The sequence below is a fragment of the Pteropus vampyrus genome, unplaced genomic scaffold (genome assembly GCF_000151845.1).
Source record: "Pteropus vampyrus isolate Shadow unplaced genomic scaffold, Pvam_2.0 Scaffold2, whole genome shotgun sequence".
NCBI classification, from domain to species: domain Eukaryota; kingdom Metazoa; phylum Chordata; class Mammalia; order Chiroptera; family Pteropodidae; genus Pteropus; species Pteropus vampyrus.
The window spans coordinates 3,244,833-3,268,601 of record NW_011888783.1 but is presented as its reverse complement, the minus strand read 5'-3'; the positions used below and the strand labels follow the sequence as shown (position 1 = coordinate 3,268,601).

Here is a 23,769-nt window from a genome sequence, read left to right as displayed (position 1 = left end):
ATAACCTGATATACCCTTTATTTATGTCTCTCAGTGCCATTTTATAATTGTATGTGTACAACTCACAACTTTTGTTAGGTTTGTATCTAGTTGCTTTATAGTTTTTGTGGTCATTGTGAATGGAAATGTTTAACACACTTTTTTTAAACATTTTTTAAAATTTTTTATTTTTCAATTACAGTTGGCATATAATAATATATTAGTTTCACATGTACAACATAGTGGTTAGACATTTATATAACTTACAAAATGAGTCTAGTACCCATCTGACACCAAATGTAGTTATTACAATATTATTATTGACTATATTCCTTATGCAGTGCTTTATATTCCCATGACTATTTCATAACTACCAATTTGTACTTCTTAATCCCTTCCCCCTTTTCACCCATCCCCTCAATCCCCTCCCATCTGGCAACCATCAGAAATGTTCTCTGTATCTATGAGTTTCTGTTTTATGTGTTTCTTAATTTTGTTCTTATATGATTCCACATATAAGTGAAATCATATGGCATTTGTCTTTCATTGCGAATGGAATTGTTTGACACATTTCTGAATGATGTTGCTGGTATACAGGAATGGGATTGATTTGAATTTGTTTATTGATGGTTCTCAATTGATCAAGTTCACATTTAGACTTGTGTTTGCTGTTGGCGCCTGAAGTTGGGTAGCTTTTCTAGTAGAGCTTGAAATAACAACCTATAATGGAAATGTCATAATTCATTAATTCATGTTACTTTTAAAATTATATGTAATACTTTTAAAATTAAGTGGAGATGACTTTTAGTTCTTTAATGTATTCATTTATTCACTCGTCAAATGTTTGGATAGCTAGTATATGCCAGTCACTGTACTAGGCACTGAGTCTTTCATGGTGAGTAGAACAGACGTGGTTTCTGCTCTCATGGAGTATGAGGGTGGAGAAACATTGCCGAAATGAACACAGATATGTATGACTTATTTATGAATTGTGATAGATGCTAATGGAGGAAAAGAACAGGAGGCTGTGAGATTAAGAAAGGTGGAGAGAGGAGACTTTGGAGTGGGGCCACAGGGAAAGCCTGTCTTAGGAAATGGACATTGATGAAACTGCCTGAAGATGAGTTGGTACTAGAGGAAGAGAAGCATGTAAGAGCTTTATAGGCAGTGAACAAGGCTCAGAAGACTTGAGATAGGGCTCTCTGCTCTTAATGCTAAGTCGATGGAAATTTTAGTTATCAGTAACAAATCAAGTTATTACTTCTTAGTAAATCATTATAATAGTGGTATTTAATAGTGTTTAAATTATGATGACAAGAAGATATTTATTTTTGGTCAATATGTTCCCCTTTCTCCTTAAATGAAACTGAGTTGAGAGAGCTGCCTCTATGATGTGACTGGAACAGGACTACTGCCCATCTCCCAGTCCCGCTCCATCATCTGAGTACTGCCATTTCCCTGAGTCCTGGTGACTGCTGGATGACTCATCGCTGTCCTGTGCTCTGCACTGTTGGTCTGGGGCCTTCCTCCCAGGTGGGGAGAAGCCCTCTCTGCCTTCCTGGGAGAGGTCTTGAGCCACCCATCTTTGGCTCTTCCAGTGTCTCAGCCCTCTTCCCTCTCCCTCTGGCACCTTGTCCGAACACTCACTGAGGACTCAGGTGTGAATGGAGCCGGGTTGAGTGGGTGGAGGGGTCCAGTTTAAATTACACACATCTCAGGCTTTGCATCTGGGGCAAGTTCATATGAGCTTGGATCTCTCTTACATGATGATAAGTCTTTGTCTCAGCAGGAGGAGGTGTGGTGCAATGGTTATGGGCCAGGCTCTGGAGGAAGTATTGGTTTAGAAATTTGACTCTTTTCCTTGGTAACCCATCACCTTGGAACTACATCTGTCTCACCTTCCTGTTTCTCATATGCAAAATGCAGGTTACAATAGAACCTTCTTCTTTGGGTATACTAGGGATTAAATGCGTTAACACATGTAAGTGCCTAGAATAGTGTCAGGCACAGAGCAAGGGCTCAGAGTAAATGTTAGTTGCCACTCAGTTTTTCCGGAAAATGGATTCCTGGGGTTCCTCCTCCCCACTGCCAGATAACTCGATCTGTTCAAATCCAAGCAGTGCCCATAATTTTTGATTTGTTATCGGGCTCCAGTTACTCCTGAAAAATATGTAGGGAGGAAGATGGCAAAGAAATAAAATGTTAACAGTAATTGTGTTAGTATATTGTGTTAGTAGATTGGGCTGACTTTTATATTTACTCCTCTTATTTTCCACAATTTCTGTAATCTGGTTATGTTACCAACATAATAAAATCTTATGAAAGAAGATCACACTAGCAGTTGCCCAAGAGATTTCCTGAGTGGGGTGGAAGAGGATGGGACACCTGGGGTCTGCCTGCTCTAATCGCATGCACAGGTGGATTACTTTCTCTTATGCTTATAGTTGCAGAAATGCAATAGTATTTAAAAGTCTCAGTAGAAGTATCCCCAAAGTTAGAAGATGGGGATGTGGTTCCCTGTGAAACTGTTCTTTCTTTAAATGTTTCTTTTTCTGTCATTATCTCTTTTTGTTTCTTTCTGTGCTAGTGAGTGGGCCTCTGGCCATCTGTTACTCAGTCTCTTTTTGTCTCCTCTCACTCCTCTCCCCCTTAAAATCCCCTCCTTTCATTACCGCATCTTTCTCCTTTGCTTGCTGACACACAGAAATGATGCACACGTGTCTACGATTTAAAGTAAAGAATATTTTATTTTTTATTTTTAATTGTAAATATAAATGTAACTTTTCACCCTCAAAAATCTAAGTTGACTTTTATTTACTCACACCTAGAATGTGCGAATGAATGAACGAATGAATGAATGAACGAATGAACGAACGAACTTACTAACTCACTAAACTCTGGGGGTCTGTGACCTCCTAAAAGCTCTGGGAATCTTAAGGGATTGGGAGGCTGAAACAAAGGGAAGATCGAGGGAATGCTGAAGTTAAATTTTCCTCTTTCCCTATTTTCTTAGGGTTACCTGTGTTGGTACCATTTTGTTATTGGCCAGAATTTTTAAACTTTTCCAGTGTGGAAGAACAGAATTCTGGAAAATTACCAAAATATGTTTTTACAAAGAAAGCTTTGCCAAATCTGACACATTTCCTCAAATGCCTGTTGATTTTAATTACTTTTTAAAAAGTTAAGTGAGCTTTCCAGCTTTCCTTTCATGTGCTTCCTCTTGCATAATTTTTAGTGGAGAAATGGGTTTTCCAGCTAAGTTTGTTTTCTCTACAGGAATTTATTCTTAAGCAGTGGTATCTTTGTGAGTATCTCAAAATAATACTGACACAGATTTTAGGGAAGATATGACAGAGATCTTGCCTGGCGTACAATATTTATGTGAGAAATATTGCTAATTTCAATGAGATTTCACAGTGGAATGTGAAATCTAGTTGAGAGGATTTAAATAAGGTGATGCCTTGCTGTAGTTTATTCCACAATTTGTAATGTTTTTCATCTTCTAACATGTAATGTTTTTCATCTTCTAACACAAATGCTTAATTTGAAAGTAAGATAAATATTTATGAACTTTTCTGCTGTAAGGAAGTCTTAGTACTGTTACAGTAATATCTGGATTTATAGAGTGGATATAACTAAGATTTAGCATTTACTTTTCAAAAGGATTCATCATAGGACTTCTTTAAGTTGGAAACAATATATAGACCATTTTGAGCCAGACAGCAGGCTGTAGAAGGTCTGTATACCTTACACTGCTTGTCAGATTTCATCATGGACCCACATAGGTGTGGGCATAATCTTGTACTACGTTTGTGGCTTTTGCCTGTTTCATATCATATACATTAATATGTGGCGGGGGAGAGATTTGTTGGATTTAGCTGAGGTATGCCAAGAGTAGAGCATGCGTGTGGAAGACATAATGGTAAAATTGTCAGCCCAATTTTAATACTTGCCATTTATCGCCAGTTTAAAAAACAAACAAAAAGGTATAGGTAAAATGTTAAAGGAAACTTGTACCATTTTACATCCTCTACAGGTGACTTAGAGACCATCTAGGATGGCGTAGTTGACAACTTCTCTCCTATTTGGTTGGAGACAATGCTCTTCTTACCTGGCAGTCAGTGAGCCTGTCATGCATTTGATGTAGAGGTAGCTTCACCTTCTGTGATTCAGCTTCCAGCTTTACACTTGTGCTCTTGGCAGCAGCTTATGCATGATGATCTTTTCTTACTGGAACAGTTAATGACCATGGCAGACGGTGGAAGCCAGTTCCACAGTGGTGCAGCTGTTTATGTGTCCAGTTGGATTTCTTGAAAGCATTAATCAATTTTTAGGATCTTACTCTGGGGGCTACAAATATAATAGGATTTAGGGAGAAACTCGATTTCATGGAAGTTTGCATTGGATGTTGCAACAGATGTAGCATGGAGGTGGAATGACAGCTGAAGAGAGTCCTGTAGTGAACTTCCCATTTATCCTGAAACCAAGCAATTCAGAAAATTCGATATCACTAGAACTCTCTTTTGGATATTTTGTACTAGAGAAATTATCTTAAGAACATTACAGAAAGTTTGGAAAATGGAGCTAAAAAAGATACTTCTTGAGCCATCTACTCTAAAATATCAATTGTGATCATTTCTGAATATTCCTTTCCCAGCTTTTTATGGTTTAAAATGATGGTAATCATAGAGTATATATATTTTCTATATTGCTGCATAATTTTTGAAGTGAATTGTATAGTTGTATATTATTCCATTGAGTACCATAATTTTCCTAAACATCTCTTAATTATCGGGCATTTGGGTTGCTTATGCCACTTTGCTATTGTAAATAATACTGTGATGAACATTTTTGTATGTATAATCTTTTCCATATTTTGGGTGATTTTCTGACGACAGAGAGTGAGAACAAGGTGACTGGGCCAGAGATTGTCATGAACATTTTGTGTGCCCCTCTTTCCCCAGAGCGGGTAGGTATGGTGACTGGATTGGTGGATCAGAGAAAGTTGGAGTCTGCGATGACTCCCAAGTTTCTGACTCGTGTGATCTCAGGAATGGCTGACATAGCCAGGCCTGAAGGGAACGGGCTCTGTTTGGGATGTGGGACCTCTAGGCAGTGAGGGAAACTCAGCAGACCGTTGAAATGCAGGGCCTGGAGCTGAGAGACAAGCCAGGGCCTGAAGTCCAGTGAAAGGATCACCAGCATACAGCTGTGGTTGAAGCTGTAGATGTTGTTAGGATTGCTTAGTGGTGGAACAAGAATAGAGGAAGGTGGATAATAGAACTCTGGGATATGTTATTTTGTGACAGGGAGAGGAAGGAAAAGCTACTAAGGAAAATAAGGAGTGACAGGGTGGGAAATGGTCAGCCAGGAAGAAATGGCCACCTGGAAGCCAGGGTAGGAGAGTGTTTCAAGGAGGGTGTGCAGTGGGCAGCAAACAGGTGGTGACATTTTATTTGGGGCTTTATCAGTGGCATGCACCGAGTGAACTGTGGGTGCCTAGGAAGGCTGGCAGCTGTCAAAGGTAAGCTCTGTCAGAAACCCTAGCCGTGGAAGAAGAGAGAGAAGTAGGTAGCTGCCAGAAGGGCTAGAAGGCGTTGTAGCGGTATATTAATCTGCTAGGGCTGCCCAGCAGAGTATCACGGACTGGGCAGCTTAAACAACAGAAGTTTGTTTTGTCATTTCTGGAGGTAGAAGTCCGAGATCAGGATATCGACAGATTTATTTTCTTCTGAGGCCTCACTTCCTGGTTTGCAGGTGGCCACTTTCTTGCTGTATCCTCATAGGGTCATATTGGTTAGGGCCTAGCCTAACGGCCTCATTTTAACTTACTCACCTCTTTAATGGCCCCAACTCCAAATACAGTCACATTCTGAGATACTAGGGGTTAGAGTTTCAACATATGAGTTTTGCAGGGACATAGTCAATTTTGCGGGCATACAGTTCAGGCCCTACCAGATGGATTCGAAGCCTGATGACCCACCTGTCTTCCTCCTTGCCCCATGCTCCTTCATCCCCCTACACTGTTGACCATCTGTTCCTTCTTGTCATACTCTTTGTTTCTTGGCTTTGGTGACCTGTGCTGTTCTGTCCTCACACCTCATCTCCTCCTGGTCACCTGGTGTCCAGATTATACAGGGTTTGGGCCTTGTTTCTCTTTTCTTCCTGAGATCACTTCTTCTATCTGTCTTCAATTCCTTCTCAACTTATAACTCAGTCTCCTATAGCAAAGTATTCATTCTCCCAGGCATAATATTTGTGTCAGGTTAACTTAGTAGGGAATTTTATTTGAGGATAAGACTAAACTGTTTTGTAATCCTGTCTTCATAGTTGCTCATCTTGTAGTTATAAACAAAACAAAACAGTGGGAACAATGATTTAGGTCAAGGTGCAGTAAAGTTTATATTTGAGGTCACTTCATATTTCACAAATTAATGTTTTTCTCCCTTGAGTTTGATTTTGGGTTTATTTCTTTTTAAAAACCCACCTGGATTAAAATAAGACTGAGTGGGGAGCTATCCCAGTAGAATCTGGGGGCAGAATTATTTGGCAGGTATGGTATTATTGCCTTTTTTCTCCAGATGTGTTTTTTTAATTGTTTGTGTTTTGAATTCAAGCTATGTAGAGGTTAAGGTTCTTGTATTTGATGCTGAGGAAGAGCCTTTACATGCATGGTGTTGGTGAAAGGGTCAGGGTTAACTTGTGAGTATGTTATTTAAATTGTGGTTGATCGTTTTGGGGTCTCTGGTGTATATATGTTTACATGATGTTTCTCTTAATTGTCTGTTGAAATCTGTCAATATGATGCCCACATAAAAGTTTATAATTTTATTGAAGAGGCTATCAGATTTCTCAAAGTCTATAAATTATGGATAGAGTTATTGTTCATCTACCTTAAATAGTAGCACCCAGATTTTTCTGGGCAATCTTGAGAGGAACATTATGTCTGTAGACAATTTTAAAGAAGTATGTAATTTTAAAGTATGAAACTCAAATTTAGTTTTTAATAGTAACTTACATGTTTATTCTTTCTATCTTTAAGAGGCAGGTTATTGGAATGACATGTGACCTTGTACTCTTGACTATGTCTGGTTGTGGGTTTGAAGTGTTATTTTTGTGCTTTCTTAAATGACTTAAGCACTTCTGACTGTACATTTGGGACAGAGTAAATATGGCAGTTGGATATAATTTTAAAACCCAACCCGATTTTTAATCTGGTAATATGATAGTACTGTTCATTCCTATAATTGTCTAGGTTCACAGCTTTAGAAAATAGTACAAGCTCTTAGTGACCCTCAGACTTGCTGTATTATTTGGTGCTCTTTTCCAGTGTAAAATATGTCAACTGATGCCCATAATACACTGAATGCTTAAAGTTAGAGAGCTACCCTGCAGTGTGCTCCTCAGTTTGTGTTCCCACCAGTGGTGATAGATGCTTATCCAGACTCAGCTGTGTTTATTTCCAAACATGTTTATGCCAGTGTACTTAATACGTTTAATATAATGGTTTTAAATATATGTGCAAAAAAACCCTGTTTTCATAAAAATTCATTTGAATGCTTTGGAAACCACCTGATAAGAGTACATTTCGAAATGATTACAGCTGATTTAGGAGTGGCTGAGAAAACACAAATGCATTTTGGGGAATCATAAAATAAAAGTAGTCCCACTAATATTGTCAGTCATTCAGGATAGGTAGGCTAAGTTGTGATTATGTAAACCTGAGAATCTTAGTGGCTCAAAGCAAAAATCAGCACTTGCACTGTATGTCCCTTGTAGGTCAGGTGGGAGCCCCACTCTATGTTGTCCTCATCCTTACTTTGGGCCACAGTGATGGAGCAGCACCCCCTGGAACATTGGTGATCCCTGCCGTAGAGGGAAAGGCTGCTATGAAGCCTATTTGGCCCTGTACCTGAATTCAGCAAGTGGGGTTGTGTAATCTTCCCACAGAGAGGTGTATCGAGCATTTGTCAAGAGTAATGCAGTCTACCCTACACTGCTTCCCAGGTATTTTTATAACTGCACTGTTCTTTTAAAAAATTGGACCTGGAGGATGATGCCGTGAGGATGGTTTGTACAAGAAAGACCACCGGGTTCTACAGTCAGGGACATATACTCAAGAAAAGGCCTCAGCCTTACAGCAAAAGATTGGCAAATAAATGTATGTTTATAGGATTTGATTTAAAGTAATATGTGTAGGTATGTATCATTTTTTTAATGACTTTCACCTCTAACTGGCTTTTTGAAAAACCAAATTGTCAGTCCTTATGCATTTGGATGAGAAAGCCCTGCTTTCATCTTCTTAAAGCCTCCTCTCTTACCCTCCATCGAAATAGTTTCCCACCTTTTATGATAGATTTCATCTGCTATTTCTTTTGTACGTTTATCCTCTCGTTTCATTTCTATTAGTTCTACCCTAGCTCTCTTTCCTGAACTACTAGATTATGCCCCAACTGGATTCTCTGCTGCTAGCTTGTTGTGCCTTTATGCAATTACAAAAAAGTACCCTTTAGGGCAAACACAATCCCTTTGGAGCTTGACTTGAGGCCGGTGTCCATTTTCCCCCTTGGCTGGCCCACATTAATGCAGTGCTCAAACTGAACAACTGACAAGAGCAGTCCTACTACTCCCTGCTTCTAGTCACTCTCGGCACTAATTCAGGCTATTTCCTGATTAAATCTCCTTTAAATTTTTGTGTTGTCTCTATCCCTGCACAAAAAATTTTTTGATGACTCCATGTCATCAGTAATGGTTGTCCCCAATTTTTTTTTCACCCAACTCTCACCAGTGACTCTCAGTCCACTTGTTGTCCTCTGGATGCGCTGACATCAGTGATGACTGGAGCAGAGACATAGGAGATACGTTGCCTAATGCTTCCCTCTCCTCTCCCTACACTGTCATGACTAAAAGCTCCTTCGCTTGCACTCCCAGTCCTGCCTCAGCTTACTTTTTCTCCCAGCTTCATGGCCCATCAGGGAGGGCCCTCCACCAGCTATCTTCTGCCTCTCTGCCTAGTCACTATCTCCTGAATATATTTTGTACTTTTTGCTTTAAAGTTCTTTTCTGCTTAACCACATCCTCCTCCTCATCCTCAGAAAGTTGGCCACCCTTCTCTGATCCTCCTATATCATGATAATAGCTTCTCCTTTAAATGTAAACATCAGTCTCTATATTCCTCTATTTGATGTGAATCATCTGTCCTGTGTGAGCAATTGTTTTTTTAGTTATATTGCTCATCAGTATTTTCTTTCCCCAGCGAGATCGCTGATGCCTGGGAAGAGTAGATGCGTCTCTAATTCTTTCTCCCAGTGCCTGTGTGTATCAGGCACACAGGACAGAGCAGTCGGCTGTGAATAGAAGAGAGTATGGCATGGTTAATCATATAATACAGTTGTGCATGGAAGCTGAGGCCGCTTCTTCCTAGCCACAGGATATTGACCTACTTTTCCCTTATCTGTGTGCAAAATATTTGTTGTACTTTATGTGTTCTTTCTGTCACAATGAATGTTTGTCTCTCCCTTTCATATGAACAGAATGCTAAAGTGCTAGTTAAATCAGTAGAAAAAAACAATAAAGAAGAAAAGTTTGTAAGCAGTTTTAATTTCTAAACTGGGGGAGGCCTTATAATTATGTCATTTAGAAAGAACTCTATATTTTTTATATCTCTATCTTCATCTGCCTGTCTGCCTACCTATTGAGAGATGTAATTAAGGGTGAATTGTAAATTTTAAGTTTTTATGCTTTTTAATTTGATGATTTACAATGTAATTGGCATTTTGAAAACCTTTTTTTTTTTTTTTAATAAACTACTTGTAGAAGGAAATTAACTTTTTTTTTAATCAGGCATATACAGCATAGTTAACTATTGAATATTTTATTTTTTACCAAAACTTCCCTTGAGAAAATTTATTGTATGGTTCTATACATGGTCAAACCGATTAACTTTAAACATTGATTTTTGTATAGCTTTAAAGATTTTGTACAATAGTCAAGGGAAAAAAAGTTAGGGAGCATTTGTATGTTTATATCAATATATAAATATATGAAATAATTGCTGTCCTACAGAACTTTTGGAAATTAGCAGAACTGTTATTCAAATTTAGTTAACATTTATAAGTTTAAATTTAGTAGACAAATTTTTGTAAACATTTTAATTTGCCTTAAAAGGATTGTTTAACTTATAGGTATACCTATATCTTTTAGTTCAAATACTTTAGGATGTAAGGTGTGTGTAATGGTGCATTTGATTTTAAATTCAGTAATGCTTCTAATATTAGAAAAGCTAGAGGAGCATTTGAGATCTGCTCCCCAGCAGATAGTCAGTTTGGCTGTAGTAAACTCTTACAAAAATTCAAAAAAAAAAAAGAAAATAAGAAAGGAAAAAAAAAAGAAAAACTAGAAAAAAATTAACCCAGAAAATACTTCCAAATTCTATTATGATTGTTGATTTTAGTTAGCTTAAATGAAGTAACCCACTGTGTTTTAGCTATTTTCTTTAAAAATTCTTTTTAAATGACAAAATAGTTTTGCCTTCTCAATTTACATTATCAGTGTCTTTTTTGGAAGATCTTAGCTATTTCGTTTGATCAATTCTCAACTAATAAACATTCATAAAATCCTAATGTAAATGTATAAACATCTCTCTCTGATTATATTGTGTATTAAATCTTATTTTAGTGGATAACTGCTTGAGGAAGCTTCTGAATTTTTATTCTAAAGAATTTTTTCTTAACTACGAGTACAGAAGCATTACTAAAGATGCACTGTTGAATAATGCATATTTTTCTCTTTTACTATATGGGTTTCTTAATTTGTAATTTCAGATCCTGTTTGCTTTCATACCTAGATGAATTAATTTATCAAAATAGCCAGTGCCATTTTGCACTTTATAGATGTAAACACACAGAGAACACCTTCACATGTGCCTCAGTGCCTTTGCTTACAATATCCTGTTGATTCTGTGCATTGCTGTCTGTGCTGTTTACGGTTAGACCCTCAGTACATTTTTTTCCTAGTGAGGTCAAAATAAAGAGAGCTTCTTTCCATTACCTCTGAGTAAATGTCATTGAGAAAGATCCTTGTGGGCTGGCATTTTTGGTTTTTAACATCCCTTATAACCAGACCCAGGATGTATGCTCACCTAAAAATGAAGGTACTCCATCTTTCCAGAGTTGAACCTTTTTTGTCGAATCAAGAATGATGGAAGCTGGAACAGGATCTTAGGAGATGTCGTCTTTAGCCCCTTTGTGGGGAAACTGAGGCTTGGAATTAGCAGTGTGCCCAAGGTCTCACTGTGAGCGAGCTGCAGGGTTTTTTTTATTTTTTCTGGAGCCACCATGGTAGTCATTCTGACCTCTGTGGTCTGTTGCAGAATGCAACAGCTGATGCTTCCCTGAGACATAACTCGCTTCCTTGCCCCAAAGAACAAGAAGAATGCACTCAATTCAATACATTTCCCTCCAATATCATGGGAAAGAGCCTGAATGATGGGAAGGTGCCCTTTTTAAAGAAGGTAGTTCTCTGGTGTAACCCGGGCTATTTTATGTAAGCATCTTTGTTGGGCCAGTTGTCTTCAGAAGCCGGTCTATAGGTACCCCCAAAACTAACAGGTACAGAAAACCCGATGTGAGTGCCTACCAGATGCAAATCACTAATTACAATGGAATACCTTGAGTGATTGGATAGTTTGATCAGGTATAAAGAGAACAGGAAGAATGAATCTACAAGCAGTGTAAGTAGGGAAAAGGGGGCAAGGGACAGGAGGACTTTGGTGAGGCTGTTAGCATGTGGCATGAGATTGGGAACCTCTGATTCACTTGGAAGTTCATTTGGAAGGGAAATTGTTTTTCCTATCGTGGCCGTATTCAACTTCATGATCACTGGTCATATTTGGTGTCTGTGCCCCGGCCAGGAACAATCAGAGCTGTCTGGTGTGCCAGTTATATTTGAGTGGTTTTACATTCATCTAGGGGTTCCAGGGTCTTGGGTTTGCCAATCTAAACACATTCAACTTCATGGAAATTTTTTTTTTTATCCACCTTGAGGGAACAAATTGAGAAGTCTGTGAGTTATAATTAGCACGTTCCACATCCCAATTTACAGCTGAGTTTGTGTTTCGGGCTATACCAGTGCTTTATAGTTTTTGGCTACTTTGCCCCGTAGGAAGTCATAGGCCTTTTCAGACATTAGCTCATTAATTCTCCTAATATCCAGTACGAGTAGGATAGTGTGACCATAGGTTCCCCCTCAAGCTAGGACTGCGTGCTTTTCCTTCTAGACCTTCTAGGATTTTGGTTGCCAAGCTGGTGGGAGGTGGGGATGGGAGGTGGAAAGAAAGGGCTGGGTGGTCTTCAGATCAAGTCTTGGGGGTGGATGTCATTCTCTGAAATTGCCCTGCACTTTGGCAGTTGTACCTGCCATGACTCTGCAGAGCTTTCTCTAGGAAATTACAGTGATGTTGGCTGCATTCCTCTTCAGGGTACTGAACCCCATAGAATGTGTGTTACAAGTGAAGCAACTCTCTAGGTTATTTACTTGGACATTATTGGGGGCGAGCTGTTAGGATGAGAAGCAGAAATGGCACTGAGGAGGATCCTGACATCTTGTGAGAACCTTCTGTGAGGTGAGGGCTTTGCTCTGTCAGCCTGCATAACAATCCTAATAATGGAACGGATGTTGCCACCTTGAGTTTTTAGATCAGAAATTTGAGTTCTAGAGGTGAATTCGCTTGTATTTGAGCCTGAGTCTGTGACCCAAAGCCTGTGCTGGGACAGATCAAAGGGAGTTCTCAGCTGTGGTAAACTCCTGCTATTAAACTTTTGTAAAAGTTACCCTTTCCCAATGTAGAAGTGAAGCTTCTCACTCATTAAAAAACTGTCGGGTATTGTGAAGGGTTTGGCGACTTAGGAATTAGATCGAAGGGTGTGAATAATATAATAAGTGTGAAAAACTACTCTCAGACCAGTCCCGAAAGCTTCCTCTTTGCCCTGGCTCTTCCAGAAACCAGATGTGCAACACCTCCTGGGTCCATTTCTCCTTCTGTTAAGAGAAGGATTTGCCTGGGCTCCTAAGGCATTTTGCTCATATATCAGAAAGGACAGTTTGTAGCTTGTAATTCAAAACCTTCAATGTTGTCATAGCAGCCACTGTTATTTTTGATTCAAAAATCCTTCTAATTAGTCTAGATAGTATATTCGTCATTTCTACAGTTGGAAAAAACTTTTTTTTTAACCTGTCACTTTACGAATTGTAAAGTTCTAGATGTTATCTTTTAAATCCTTAATAACTGGCCTGTGCCTGGGATTGAAGGTTGACAGGCCAGCTTTTCCACACTCAGACAGAAACAAACCTTGACATTGACGTGAGGTGGTTCAGGGCACCTCTCTGCCTGTGCAGAGACACCCTCTGGGGTGTGATAACCAGAATGTTAAATCAGTCGCCCTTCCTGTTCACAAAGCGTTTTAAGATTGGAATCTGCTTAATGGTTTATGGGCTTCCATTTGCTTTTAGCTGTTTTTCACTCCCAGTTCAAATCTATTCCATTTTACTGTCGCCTGATAATTTAATGTCCTGTGTATTATTCAGAGTTCGGACACAAGGCAACAATTTACTGTATGGAAATTGCCGGGTAGTTGGGCCGATTTTTCCCCCTAATCCAAGATTCTAACAAAAGCCATCCTACCAGCAGTCCATTAAATACTCTTAACAAAAAGCTTTAGAGAAAGGATGGAAATGCACATTATGTAGTAGCTTTAACCATGCAATAAAGGATTAGAAAATCAGATAACTATACTTTGTGAAGTAAATGCCATGAATAAGTTTCTCTAAGGAAGTGTGTTGATGGGAATGAAAATCAGTGTCACCTGAGCCTTTTCACAAATGCCCAGCAGTGTCCACTTATATACTCTGGGGAGCCTTGCAAAGCACCCCATGTGGTTCTTTGTGGCCCACCAGACCCATCCCCTTTGAAAACCACGCTGTTTGGGTAAATTGTCTTAAAGAATGTAGTTCTCATTCCACTTGCCCTTTAGGTTGATAAATACTGAGAAAGTATCTTGCCCTTTGGTATCTAATTTGAGTCTTTCCTGATCTTTCATGTTCTGGGTATATCATCTGAGGCTCTCTGATTATTCTTTGCCAGTCGGTACTTGGGTAGGAAGGATGGAGGTAATGGAAACAATCCTGGAAGGAAGAATGGGCTGTATCTCTATAATGTGCATCTATTCATTTGCCCTCCACACCAGAGTCCTGTGTGACCGCCACTCTGCCATGCAATGGGATTTTTGCACATGGAGACCTCATACATTCTTCAGTGGGAAGAGGAGACAAATAAACCATCAGTTGTGCTGGAGGTACACTGGCTTGCTCAGAGCATGCTGCCTGTGAGGAGTGGCTGCTCACACTGGTTTAAGTCAGGGCGGATTTATTTAAGATGAGCTCAGCCGAACCTCTTAAACAGCTTTTCTGTCTGTCCCGTGAAATTTGTCATCACCGCTTCTCTCTGCCCATTCCTCTCCTCAGACTGGCTTCCTCTGCAGGAGCCCAGCAAGGCTCTCCCGAATGATACACCCTGTCCTCTGGATCTGTGTGAACTTCCTGGTCCAGTGCACGAGCCCTCTGACTATAGTCTCTGTGTCCTAATTTCAGATCCTTGTGAGCTGGTATTATTTGGCCTACACCCACAGCCCAGTTAGCTGTGGCCTGGTTGAAGGAGATCTTGGAGGTCTTGGCATATTTGTATGTCATGTGTGGTTTGCCTCAGGGTCGAGGGACTTCACCAGGGTGAGATGAGACTGAGGAAGAAGGCTAGAGTCAGGTTGTGGAGTCATGTGATCTGTAACGAGGAATTTTTTATTGCGGTGAAGTATATGTAACATTTACCATTTTAACCTCTTTAAATGTACACTTAAATGGCATTAAGTACAATCATATTATTGTGCAGCCATCGCCACCATTCATCTCCTCAACTTTTTCATCTTCCTAGAGTGAAACTCTGTACCCATTAAACAACTTCCTGTTTCCTCCTCCTTCAGCTCCTGATAACCACCATTCTGCTGTCTGTTTTTATGAATTTGATTATTCTAATACCTCATATGAGTGAGGTCATACAGTATTTCCCTTTTGTGACTGATTTATTTCAGTTAGCATATTGTCTTTAAGTTTTAGCATGTCAGAATTTCCTTCCTTTTTAAGGCTAATATTCTGTTGTGTTTATATATCACTTTTTGTTTATCCACTCATCTATTGATGGACTCTTCAGTTGGTTCTACACCTTTTGACTATTGTGAATAATACTGCTTTGAACATGGTTGTACAAATATGTTTGAATCTCCGCTTTCATACTCTAAAGTAGAATTGCTGGATCATATGGCAATTCTCTGTTTCATTTTCTTTTCTTTTTCTCTTTCTTTCTCTCTCTGTCTCTCTGTCTCTCTGTCTCTCTCTCTCCTTCTCTCCCTCCCTCCCTTCCTTCTTTCCTTGTTTCCTCTTTCTTTTCCTTTTTTCTGAGGATCTGCTAAGGGGTTTGAATATTGGCTTAAAGACACTGGAGAGTTATTGAAGGATTTAAAGCAGGGCTCACCTGATCAGATTGTGATTTAGAAAGGCAGCTTGAGTAGTGTGGTCCATGGATGGGGAGGGAGAGGGCTGCCAGAGGCTGTGGTGGCAGAGAGACTACTCTGAAGGCTGTTGCCTTCCAGGTAAGAAGTGATGAAGGCTGAGCTAGGGCAGTCACAGTAGAGAACAGAGGGGAAGAGATGGAAGTGGGAATAATTAAGGTGATACAATCAGTGAGAAAGCTGGCTCTGGGGGGATGAAGTAAGAGACAAGGATGAGAACCTGGGTCACTTGTGACCTTTGTGGAATTTGGGGTTGAGGTTTTTTTGTCTTTTGTTTGCATTTTAATATGGGATGGTAGGTGATATCAGTTTTAAACATGTATTCAGATGTTCGACACAGCCTCATGGTAGAGATGATTGGTGGGCATGCTGTTGATAATATGGGTTTCTAATTTGGGGGAGGGGATAAAGTATAGAAGGAAAGGGCAAATTACTTTCCAATTTGGCTGAATTTCAAAGTGTTGTGGGTATTATTGGTGTAGCTAGGAGATTTCCTAGTTCCTATGGCTCTATGTCACATTCCTACCTTGAATATATATAAATTTATAAAGCCAAAATGATGTCACATTCCTACCTTGAGGAATATATATAAATTTATAAAGCCAAAATGATAGCCAATTCATTGGTTAACAAAAATCAGGTTTCATAAGGATTCTAACATATTTAAAAAGGATTTAGACTAAAAGCATGTGTTGAATTTGGCTTATGTTCTTTTTACTCATCTACATTTCCTGATTTATTTTCCTATAGTGACCATATATTGCTTTTCATCATTAAAAAGATCATTTGAAATTTCAGAAGTCGCTTATCTTCTCAACTCTCTCACTGGACTGTGTGCTCCCTGAGGGTAGACTGGGGTGGGTCGGGGGAGTACCATGGTTATTCACAGTGTGTCCCTAGCACCTAAAACTGTACCAGAGACCAGAGGACTCCTTGTAAATGGCGGTTGAACTGAATTGAATGGAAATTGAATCCAACTGCTCTCCAAGATGAGATTCTGTGCTGTTTTAAGAGGTATAGGAAGGAAATTCCAGTTTTTCACAGTCACCTAGCTCGTTATATTAGGCACTGAATCACGTCCTATAGACTTGGCCCCTCTTTTGCATTTGTTTTGCCATCAGGATTCGCCAAGCTTTATTTTGTTCATGAAATCTTGCCATAATGGCCCCATTTTCTTACTTAGATGTGTTTCTCATGTTATTCTTAAAAGCATTAGTGATCTCTTTGGGAGCCAAATAGCTCAATTCTGTTTCCTTTCCTTTGTTGATATTATTATGTTTTTAGAGGAATGAATCCAAGTGGCTTGAAGCCGCAGTCATTATTTTGCCTTCTGGTCATGAAGGAACTAACCAAAGAACCAACCCACCCATGGCAGCTGTGAGAATGTGCATATTGAATGACTTGTCAGTCATAAATTTGCATACTTGTTTTCCCTTTGTGTTTCTCTGAATGCCTACCATGTGCAAGAGGCTGTGCACTATTGCCTTTGGGGAAATAAAGGTGAATAAAGTGTGACTGGACATCAAGGAACTGATTCCGTAGAAAAGGGGCTGTCATGCATTCATGACCACCATACAAGGAGGTTAATGAGTGGAACTGGAGTTTCATAAGAGCAATTGTTAGTATGCTAAGAGGACTCCCTGAAGGTTTTGCCTCTGACATATAGTGCTAATGACCTTACAATAGACGTTACCAAACTAGCAGATACCTGCTTTCATTAACTTTTCCGAAAGAGTGGCTTTTATGCTTTCACTTTAAAAGTTCCTTCAAATTTAAAATTATGTTAACGACTTAATATTAAGCCTTGTAATCCGTTGTAACCTCAGTTTTGGTTTGTGAATGTTCTTTCAAGTTCTACAGTGAAACTGTTTCAACTTAAAAATACACATTTGTTCTCATCTGTGGTACTCTGAGAACTTTGTATTACACCAGATGCTATATTTCAGATTATCCTGCATCTCTTATTAGTTATTATTAAATTAGTGATTAATTTGGAATAGCTTTTCAGCATTGCTGTTTTGATATCAAATAGTGGAATGACTATACACTTCATGTGGATGTCCTCTCTGGACTCTGGACTGGCCATCTCTCACGTGGGACTACTGGCTTGGAGAATGCTGGACTCAATATTCTCAGGCAGAGATGACGTTAGCATGGCTTGTAATATAAGGTTGGTGACTGGGGTAGACTACTTATATTTAAATGTTGGGTTACAGATGGCCATTTTAAGATGGTATAGGACATTTATGCTGCATTTTCTTTTGGATTTCGAGGGATGTTTGAAATGCTTTCAATAATTTAAATGGTATTTTTACACTGCAAAAGACGTGAGTGAATGAATTGTTGTACATTGAAATATAGGTAGTAATTTTGGAAGTTTTCGACATGAAAGTAGGTGGGGGAAAGAACAGCTGCAATTATATATTTTGGTTTTTGGAGGGTCAAATACGTTGAAGAGCTGAAGCGGCCATAGAGTCACCTGGCCTCAGTTGGTGGGCCCGTGGCTGGACTAAGGCAGCACCCTTGAATGAAGAGCTTCCAGGCTCCTCTGTGGTTCCTCCCAAGGCTCTCCCAGTATTTTGTATTGCTTGCTTTCACCAGGGTTGGGAGAAAGAGGTTAGGTTTTATAAAACAATGAATATCTAACAATGGTATAATACAGTGTGTTGGGTACTGTACTTAGTGTTCATGATAGTTAGGGACTTGGCTGCTTGCAGTGCAGGAAGTACATCATGTAGAGGAAGTACATCGTGTAGAGACTCACAGAATTGCAGAGAGGTTGGATGGCTAGGAGGGATACAGGCTTGGAAGACAGGCAGGAACCAAGGAAGGCTAGAGGGCTGGGCAGCAGGATCCCTAGCTGAAGCCATGCTGCAGGACCCACCTGGTATTCATGCTGCTGCTGTTGCTTCAGTGACTGATGACTATAACTTCCAGTCATCACCACCAGCTTTTGTAGTCACCCAGGACTCCCAAGTCCCAGGAGGAGGTGATTGGCTGTGCATAAGCCATGTTGCTTGGGGTGGAGAGAGAGAGCAGATCTGTCTCCTTTGACTGCTGTAATGGGAATTGGACACTGCGTCTCACTAGATTACTTGTTATCACAGTGTAACTGGAGAGTCCTTAAAAGCAAAATTAGGTGCAAATAGGAATAAGGCTATATAATGGATAGTGTCCCCTTAAAAAAAAAAAAAAAGACAAATGTCTACTATGACTTTCTCTTTTGACTCCCCACCATTCATATATACCTTGCTTAACCATACTTACTTACGCTTACGAATATAAAATGCCCCAGCCAGCGTAATGCCACTCTCCTTGTACGGCTGAAAACAGCTACACCCTCTTCAGAGATTCTGTTCTTTGAGATCCCCTTTGTTCATTGTCTTCTTTGGCCACATCTGAGATGACATCGGGGAAGATGGTTTTGTCAGGAGCTGCAAAGTTTTAACAGTCTTTTTTTCATTCTTATGAGTTGGAGGTCTTGGGTTGTTTGTTTAAAGGATCAAGCAATTAATTGAGAGTCACTCACTGTCAGCCAGACTTCTTTGGCAGTATAGGTTCTTTAAAAATGTTGTTGGCTTTTAAGGTTTATTTGCTTCCATGGATTAGTAACCAAAACCAGAGATACTGCCAAGTCCCAAGGTTTTGAACCTAGAACTTGGTCTGAGAACCTGTCTCTTGGCATTTGGACCTGGCCTTGGTGCTCGGCGGGGTGTCTTAGCTCTTGGTTAATAGAATCTATCTGGGAATAGGTAAGTGTAAGAGGCAATGGAGTGGGTGATACGTCTGCTGTGCTACGTGTTCGTGTTGGTAGCAGCACTGTCCCTTTCTCAGGCCACAGAGGCAGAACAGTCGGTGCTTGGGATAGGTCGCACCTCCCACCTCCAGACAGAAAGATCCTCTGAGCGCCGTATGTTCTCTTCGCTGGCTCTCAGACAGGCTGCTTTCACAGCATGCTTTTCTTGTCGCAGCTTAAGAAGTGGCCAACATATACTCTGGTATCTGAATTTTTCTTGAATTCTATAAAGTTGTAGGCACAAGGTCTAAGTCTTAGGACACGACGGGCTGTGGTTTAATCAGCTGTTTCATTCTGAAGTATCAGAAATGATCACCTTGCCAATGCAAGATAGCAGGTCCTCATGCCCTCCACCTGTGGCCCTAGCTCAGCTAGTCTGTGCTCTCTAGCGTGCTGGCTGTGACACCCCACTTGCTCTTACCAGCTTCTATTATTAGGTAAGATGCTTTCTGTTGCACATAGTAAACAATCCAACTCAAACAGCTTCAACAGTGAGGAGAATTAATTGGCTTCCTGGACTGAGAACTTGAGAGCTGTGGGGCAGGCTTCAGTGCAATTTGATCTAGAGGTTTGTGATGTCATCAGGGCTCCAGCATGAATTCTCTTCTTGGATGTTTTCTTGCCCTGCTCTCCTCCACATGTTGTCTTCCTCCTCAGCATGGCCCCCTGGTGAAAGCAGACATGGCCACAGCAGTTCCAAGTATCATGTCTGTAAATCATATCATCCAGAGGTAGATAGAACCTTTGTCTTAATATACCAAGCCTCAGGCTCGGTTATAGGACCAGTCCTGAATCAATTACAGTGGCTGGGAGATGGAAATGTGTTGCATGCCCTAGTCCAGATTACAGGCTACATTCCTGGAGCAAGGGATAAAATTGGCTTCCTTAGAACAACATGGGGTCTTGGGAGGGGTGACAGTAGACATCTATGCGTCAAACAAAAAGTATCTTGATGTTCTGTATGTGTTCTCATTTAATCATCTCATGCAAATTCTTCTGATGGTTTATGGAAATTTTGAGTTAGCAAGTGATTCTGACATTTGTTCTTATGGTTAGCAATGCTCTTTCAAAGAAAAAAAAATTAATTTCTTTTGGTGGAGCAAATATACCAACTAATTTCACTGAGATGTCAAAGAGAACCAAACCAAGTCCTGGAGGTAGTAGTCACAATAAGAGAAATCAGGCCATTTGTAGGAAGATAGGGAAGTAACTCTACAAGATTTTTTCAGTGTACCATTTTAAATAAGAGAATGAGGGAGAGCGTCACTATTTCCTCCCCTTAGATACTAAAGAAGACAAACACAATGAAACAGAACTGTGCTTGAATTACTAAATGAATGCTGGTATCACATTTTCAGCTGGTTTACTTTGTTGTATTTTGGTTTGCAAAAGTTGCTCTTCTGGCAAAAGTTGTCACTTCTACCAGTTGCCTGTAACTCAGCATTTGTTTTGCCTGCCCCTTTAGCATTATAAAGTTGGGATAGAAGTGTAAAAATTAGAACCCATGTACACTTGCTTGAAATTTATGTTTGAAAAGATGGTGAAGTGGGTTTAATGACAGAGAAAGATCAGCTGCTTAATTATTGTTACCTGCAGCGAACTGTTGTCTTTCTGCAGCTGTTTCTATAAATAGACTTTATATACCAGAATCCACCCCAGGGCAAAGAGTTCCCATTCAGCCTCTTCGCTTAATTTAAATTGCTGGTTTGAGGTGGTTATTTTTGAAACCTACCTCAGATTGATTTCCCCCTTAATCCCTAAGCCTTCTTCCCTCATCTGCCAAATTATATGTAATGAATCGCAGCTAGAGTGCTTTTGGCATTTCAGGAGTCTGAGAACTTGAAATTTGATTTAAATGTTAATTTATTGCGACAAAGGTTGGGCAGTCCGGTTCCTGTTCTTGTGCTAGTCTTTCCATGGAGTTGGCCTGGGACCATCTGTTCTCTGGCTTCTGCTACATCTCAAGAGAATGGCAAGTGCCCCCACCCCTACCTATTTTGTTTTAAACAGAGTCTGGCTTAGTTCAAAGTGGATGAAGACATTCTTGATGCTCCCATTGGGTTTTAGCACTACCTGGGGCTATTTAGTCCAAGTGTAGTTGGAATGAAATGAAATATTTTAAAAAGTTAACTGTTTTTCTTCTTTTGAATATTAAATACTTCCTTATTGTGTGTGTTTTTTTTTTTTAATGGGAGCCTATCTCTGCCTCTTCTTGGTGTCCTTTTTGGCTGTTCATTACACACTTAAAAACTTTTTTTTTTTTTTAATAATAGGGTCAGAAATAAAGTATGTGTTTGTGACTTCATATAAATCATTAGTAATTAATAATAAAGAATTACATAATTTCCAGCCTTTCCTAATATTCTTTAAAATAGCCCAACTAAATGTAGTTTCTGTTGTCTCTCAGAGAACTACTGAATGTTCTAGACTAGAATTGCTATGTTTTAAGGAAGTAGACCAACCTTTATGAGATATAATATGCCTGGGTGACTCCTTAAAGGAAAGAATTAAATGTACTTTTCCTTCAAGATTAGGGGTATGAATACACATGAGTATTCATTGCGTGTAATTTGGTTTTCCCTTTTCAGTGGTGTGTCTGTTGGAATGAGAATTAAGAACATTGAGGTCACTCTTGGCGGGTTATGTTATATAGGCAACCTCTAATTGACAAGTGGGTTGTGTAGTTTTCTTAATAAGTCAGTGTTGTCACCTGAATGAAATTTCCCCCTATAGGTACAAAGTAATAAGTGGTGATTGAGTCCTTTAACACAAAATGTAATGCACTCTTAAGTAACCATAAGGAAAATCCCCTAATCTCGCTGAGCTTCCTTATCTTAAAATGGGGATAATGAGAATACCTACCTCATAGAGTTACTGTGAGGATTAAATTAATTAATGCATGTGAAGTTCTAGTTCTAGTGTTTGATATGTGGCAAGTGCTCAGTAAATGTTAGCATCACGTTTTAAATATTATTTCTTGGGAAAATGTATTCTGAATGTCAGCATGGAATACTGGGGGGTGTCATCTTGGGGGAAGCAGATTTATACAGGTTCAAGTCTGGTGGTGGTATGCAGGAGCTGCTGATGGAAAGGGGTAGGTTGGGTTCTCTTGCTAGAGTTTTGCAGCTTCTCATTGGGGAGAAAGGATGTGCTAAAGAAGAAAACGGAGACCCTGGCTTCGTAATGGTTCTTTCTGTAGGTGGACTTTGTCTGGGACGATGGACTTGGAGGGAGGTCCATTTGTGGCAGCGGGTTGGCAAATGGGGCTTTGAGAGGTGTGGAGGCGCCTGTAGCCACCTCGGAGGCTTCTGCCGCAGGTTGTGGGGAGGGGAGGTTATGACATTTGTGAGGGAGGGTGAGGGCCATGTGGAACTACCAGTGTTTGGTTTCTCCAGTGGTGCTAAGAACCCACCTGAAATAATTTTGCTCATTTAAATTGACCCATTTTCTTCTTTCTGACAGCTGGAGACTATGGCCAAAATGGAGGTGAAAACGTCACTTTTGGACAATATGATTGGAGTTGGAGATATGGTTCTTTTAGAACCTCTCAACGAGGAGACCTTCATCAACAACCTCAAGAAGCGCTTTGACCATAATGAAATATATGTGAGTATACACTAAAGTTCATCTGTGGGGTTTAGACTTTGTACTTTGTGGCAGAGAGCCGGCATCTCTTTCTCAAACTCTTCTCTGTTTTTTCTATTTGTTTATCAGAGTCCAGAGGTATTTGTTTATACCCTCAGAAAGAGTTTTGTGTTTGCTCATTTGGCACATGAGTAATACTGATTAAAGTCAAGTGAGTCTGCTTTCCACATGGTGTTTATAGGGTGCCGACTGTGTGCGGGGTATTGCACTAGATGTTGGAGGCGTCCTAAAGCAAGAAGAATACTTAATTCCTGCTTCCTGAGAAACATGTATTCAGGAAGAGTTTTGAAATCCATAAACATCTTAGATGCCTTCATAAGATTAGCAGTTTAACCTTTGAGAAGCTACTCATTAAACAGCAAGGCAGTGAACTGTCAAAAAATGCATGAACCTTCTTGACATGTGTATTTAATAGATACAGGAGCCAATTACCAGATAAAAATATGTTTTTATTCCCTGGAGATTTAGGAATAGTCATGTCCTGCTATACAGAAGTATAATATCATATACGAAAATGAAAACATATAAATATATACAATACTAGGAGAAATTTTATGTTGTAAAAATTCTTTATAAAGGGTTTCATAGTATTACTTTATCTCTCAAGTTTCTTAATATACTTAAAACATGAGTAAAAAATACATTTATATTCAGCTTTTCAGGAATTTGTGTAAAGCATAGAAATTTGCATCTGTTTAGGTAGAAACATGTTGTTAACTAAGTCAAGGAAAC

At 39.6% G+C, this 23,769-nt stretch overlaps 1 protein-coding gene across 1 annotated transcript in view; it reads left to right on the top strand.

The window, feature by feature from the left end:
• Positions 1-23,769, top strand: part of MYO1B (myosin IB) — a 168,870-nt gene that overhangs the window by 8,237 nt on the left and 136,864 nt on the right. Inside the window, exon 2 of the mRNA XM_011355895.2 lies at positions 22,855-22,998. Within this exon, the coding sequence (XP_011354197.1) occupies positions 22,864-22,998 (135 nt within the window). The 5' untranslated portion in view covers positions 22,855-22,863. The remainder of the gene's footprint in view (positions 1-22,854; positions 22,999-23,769) is intronic.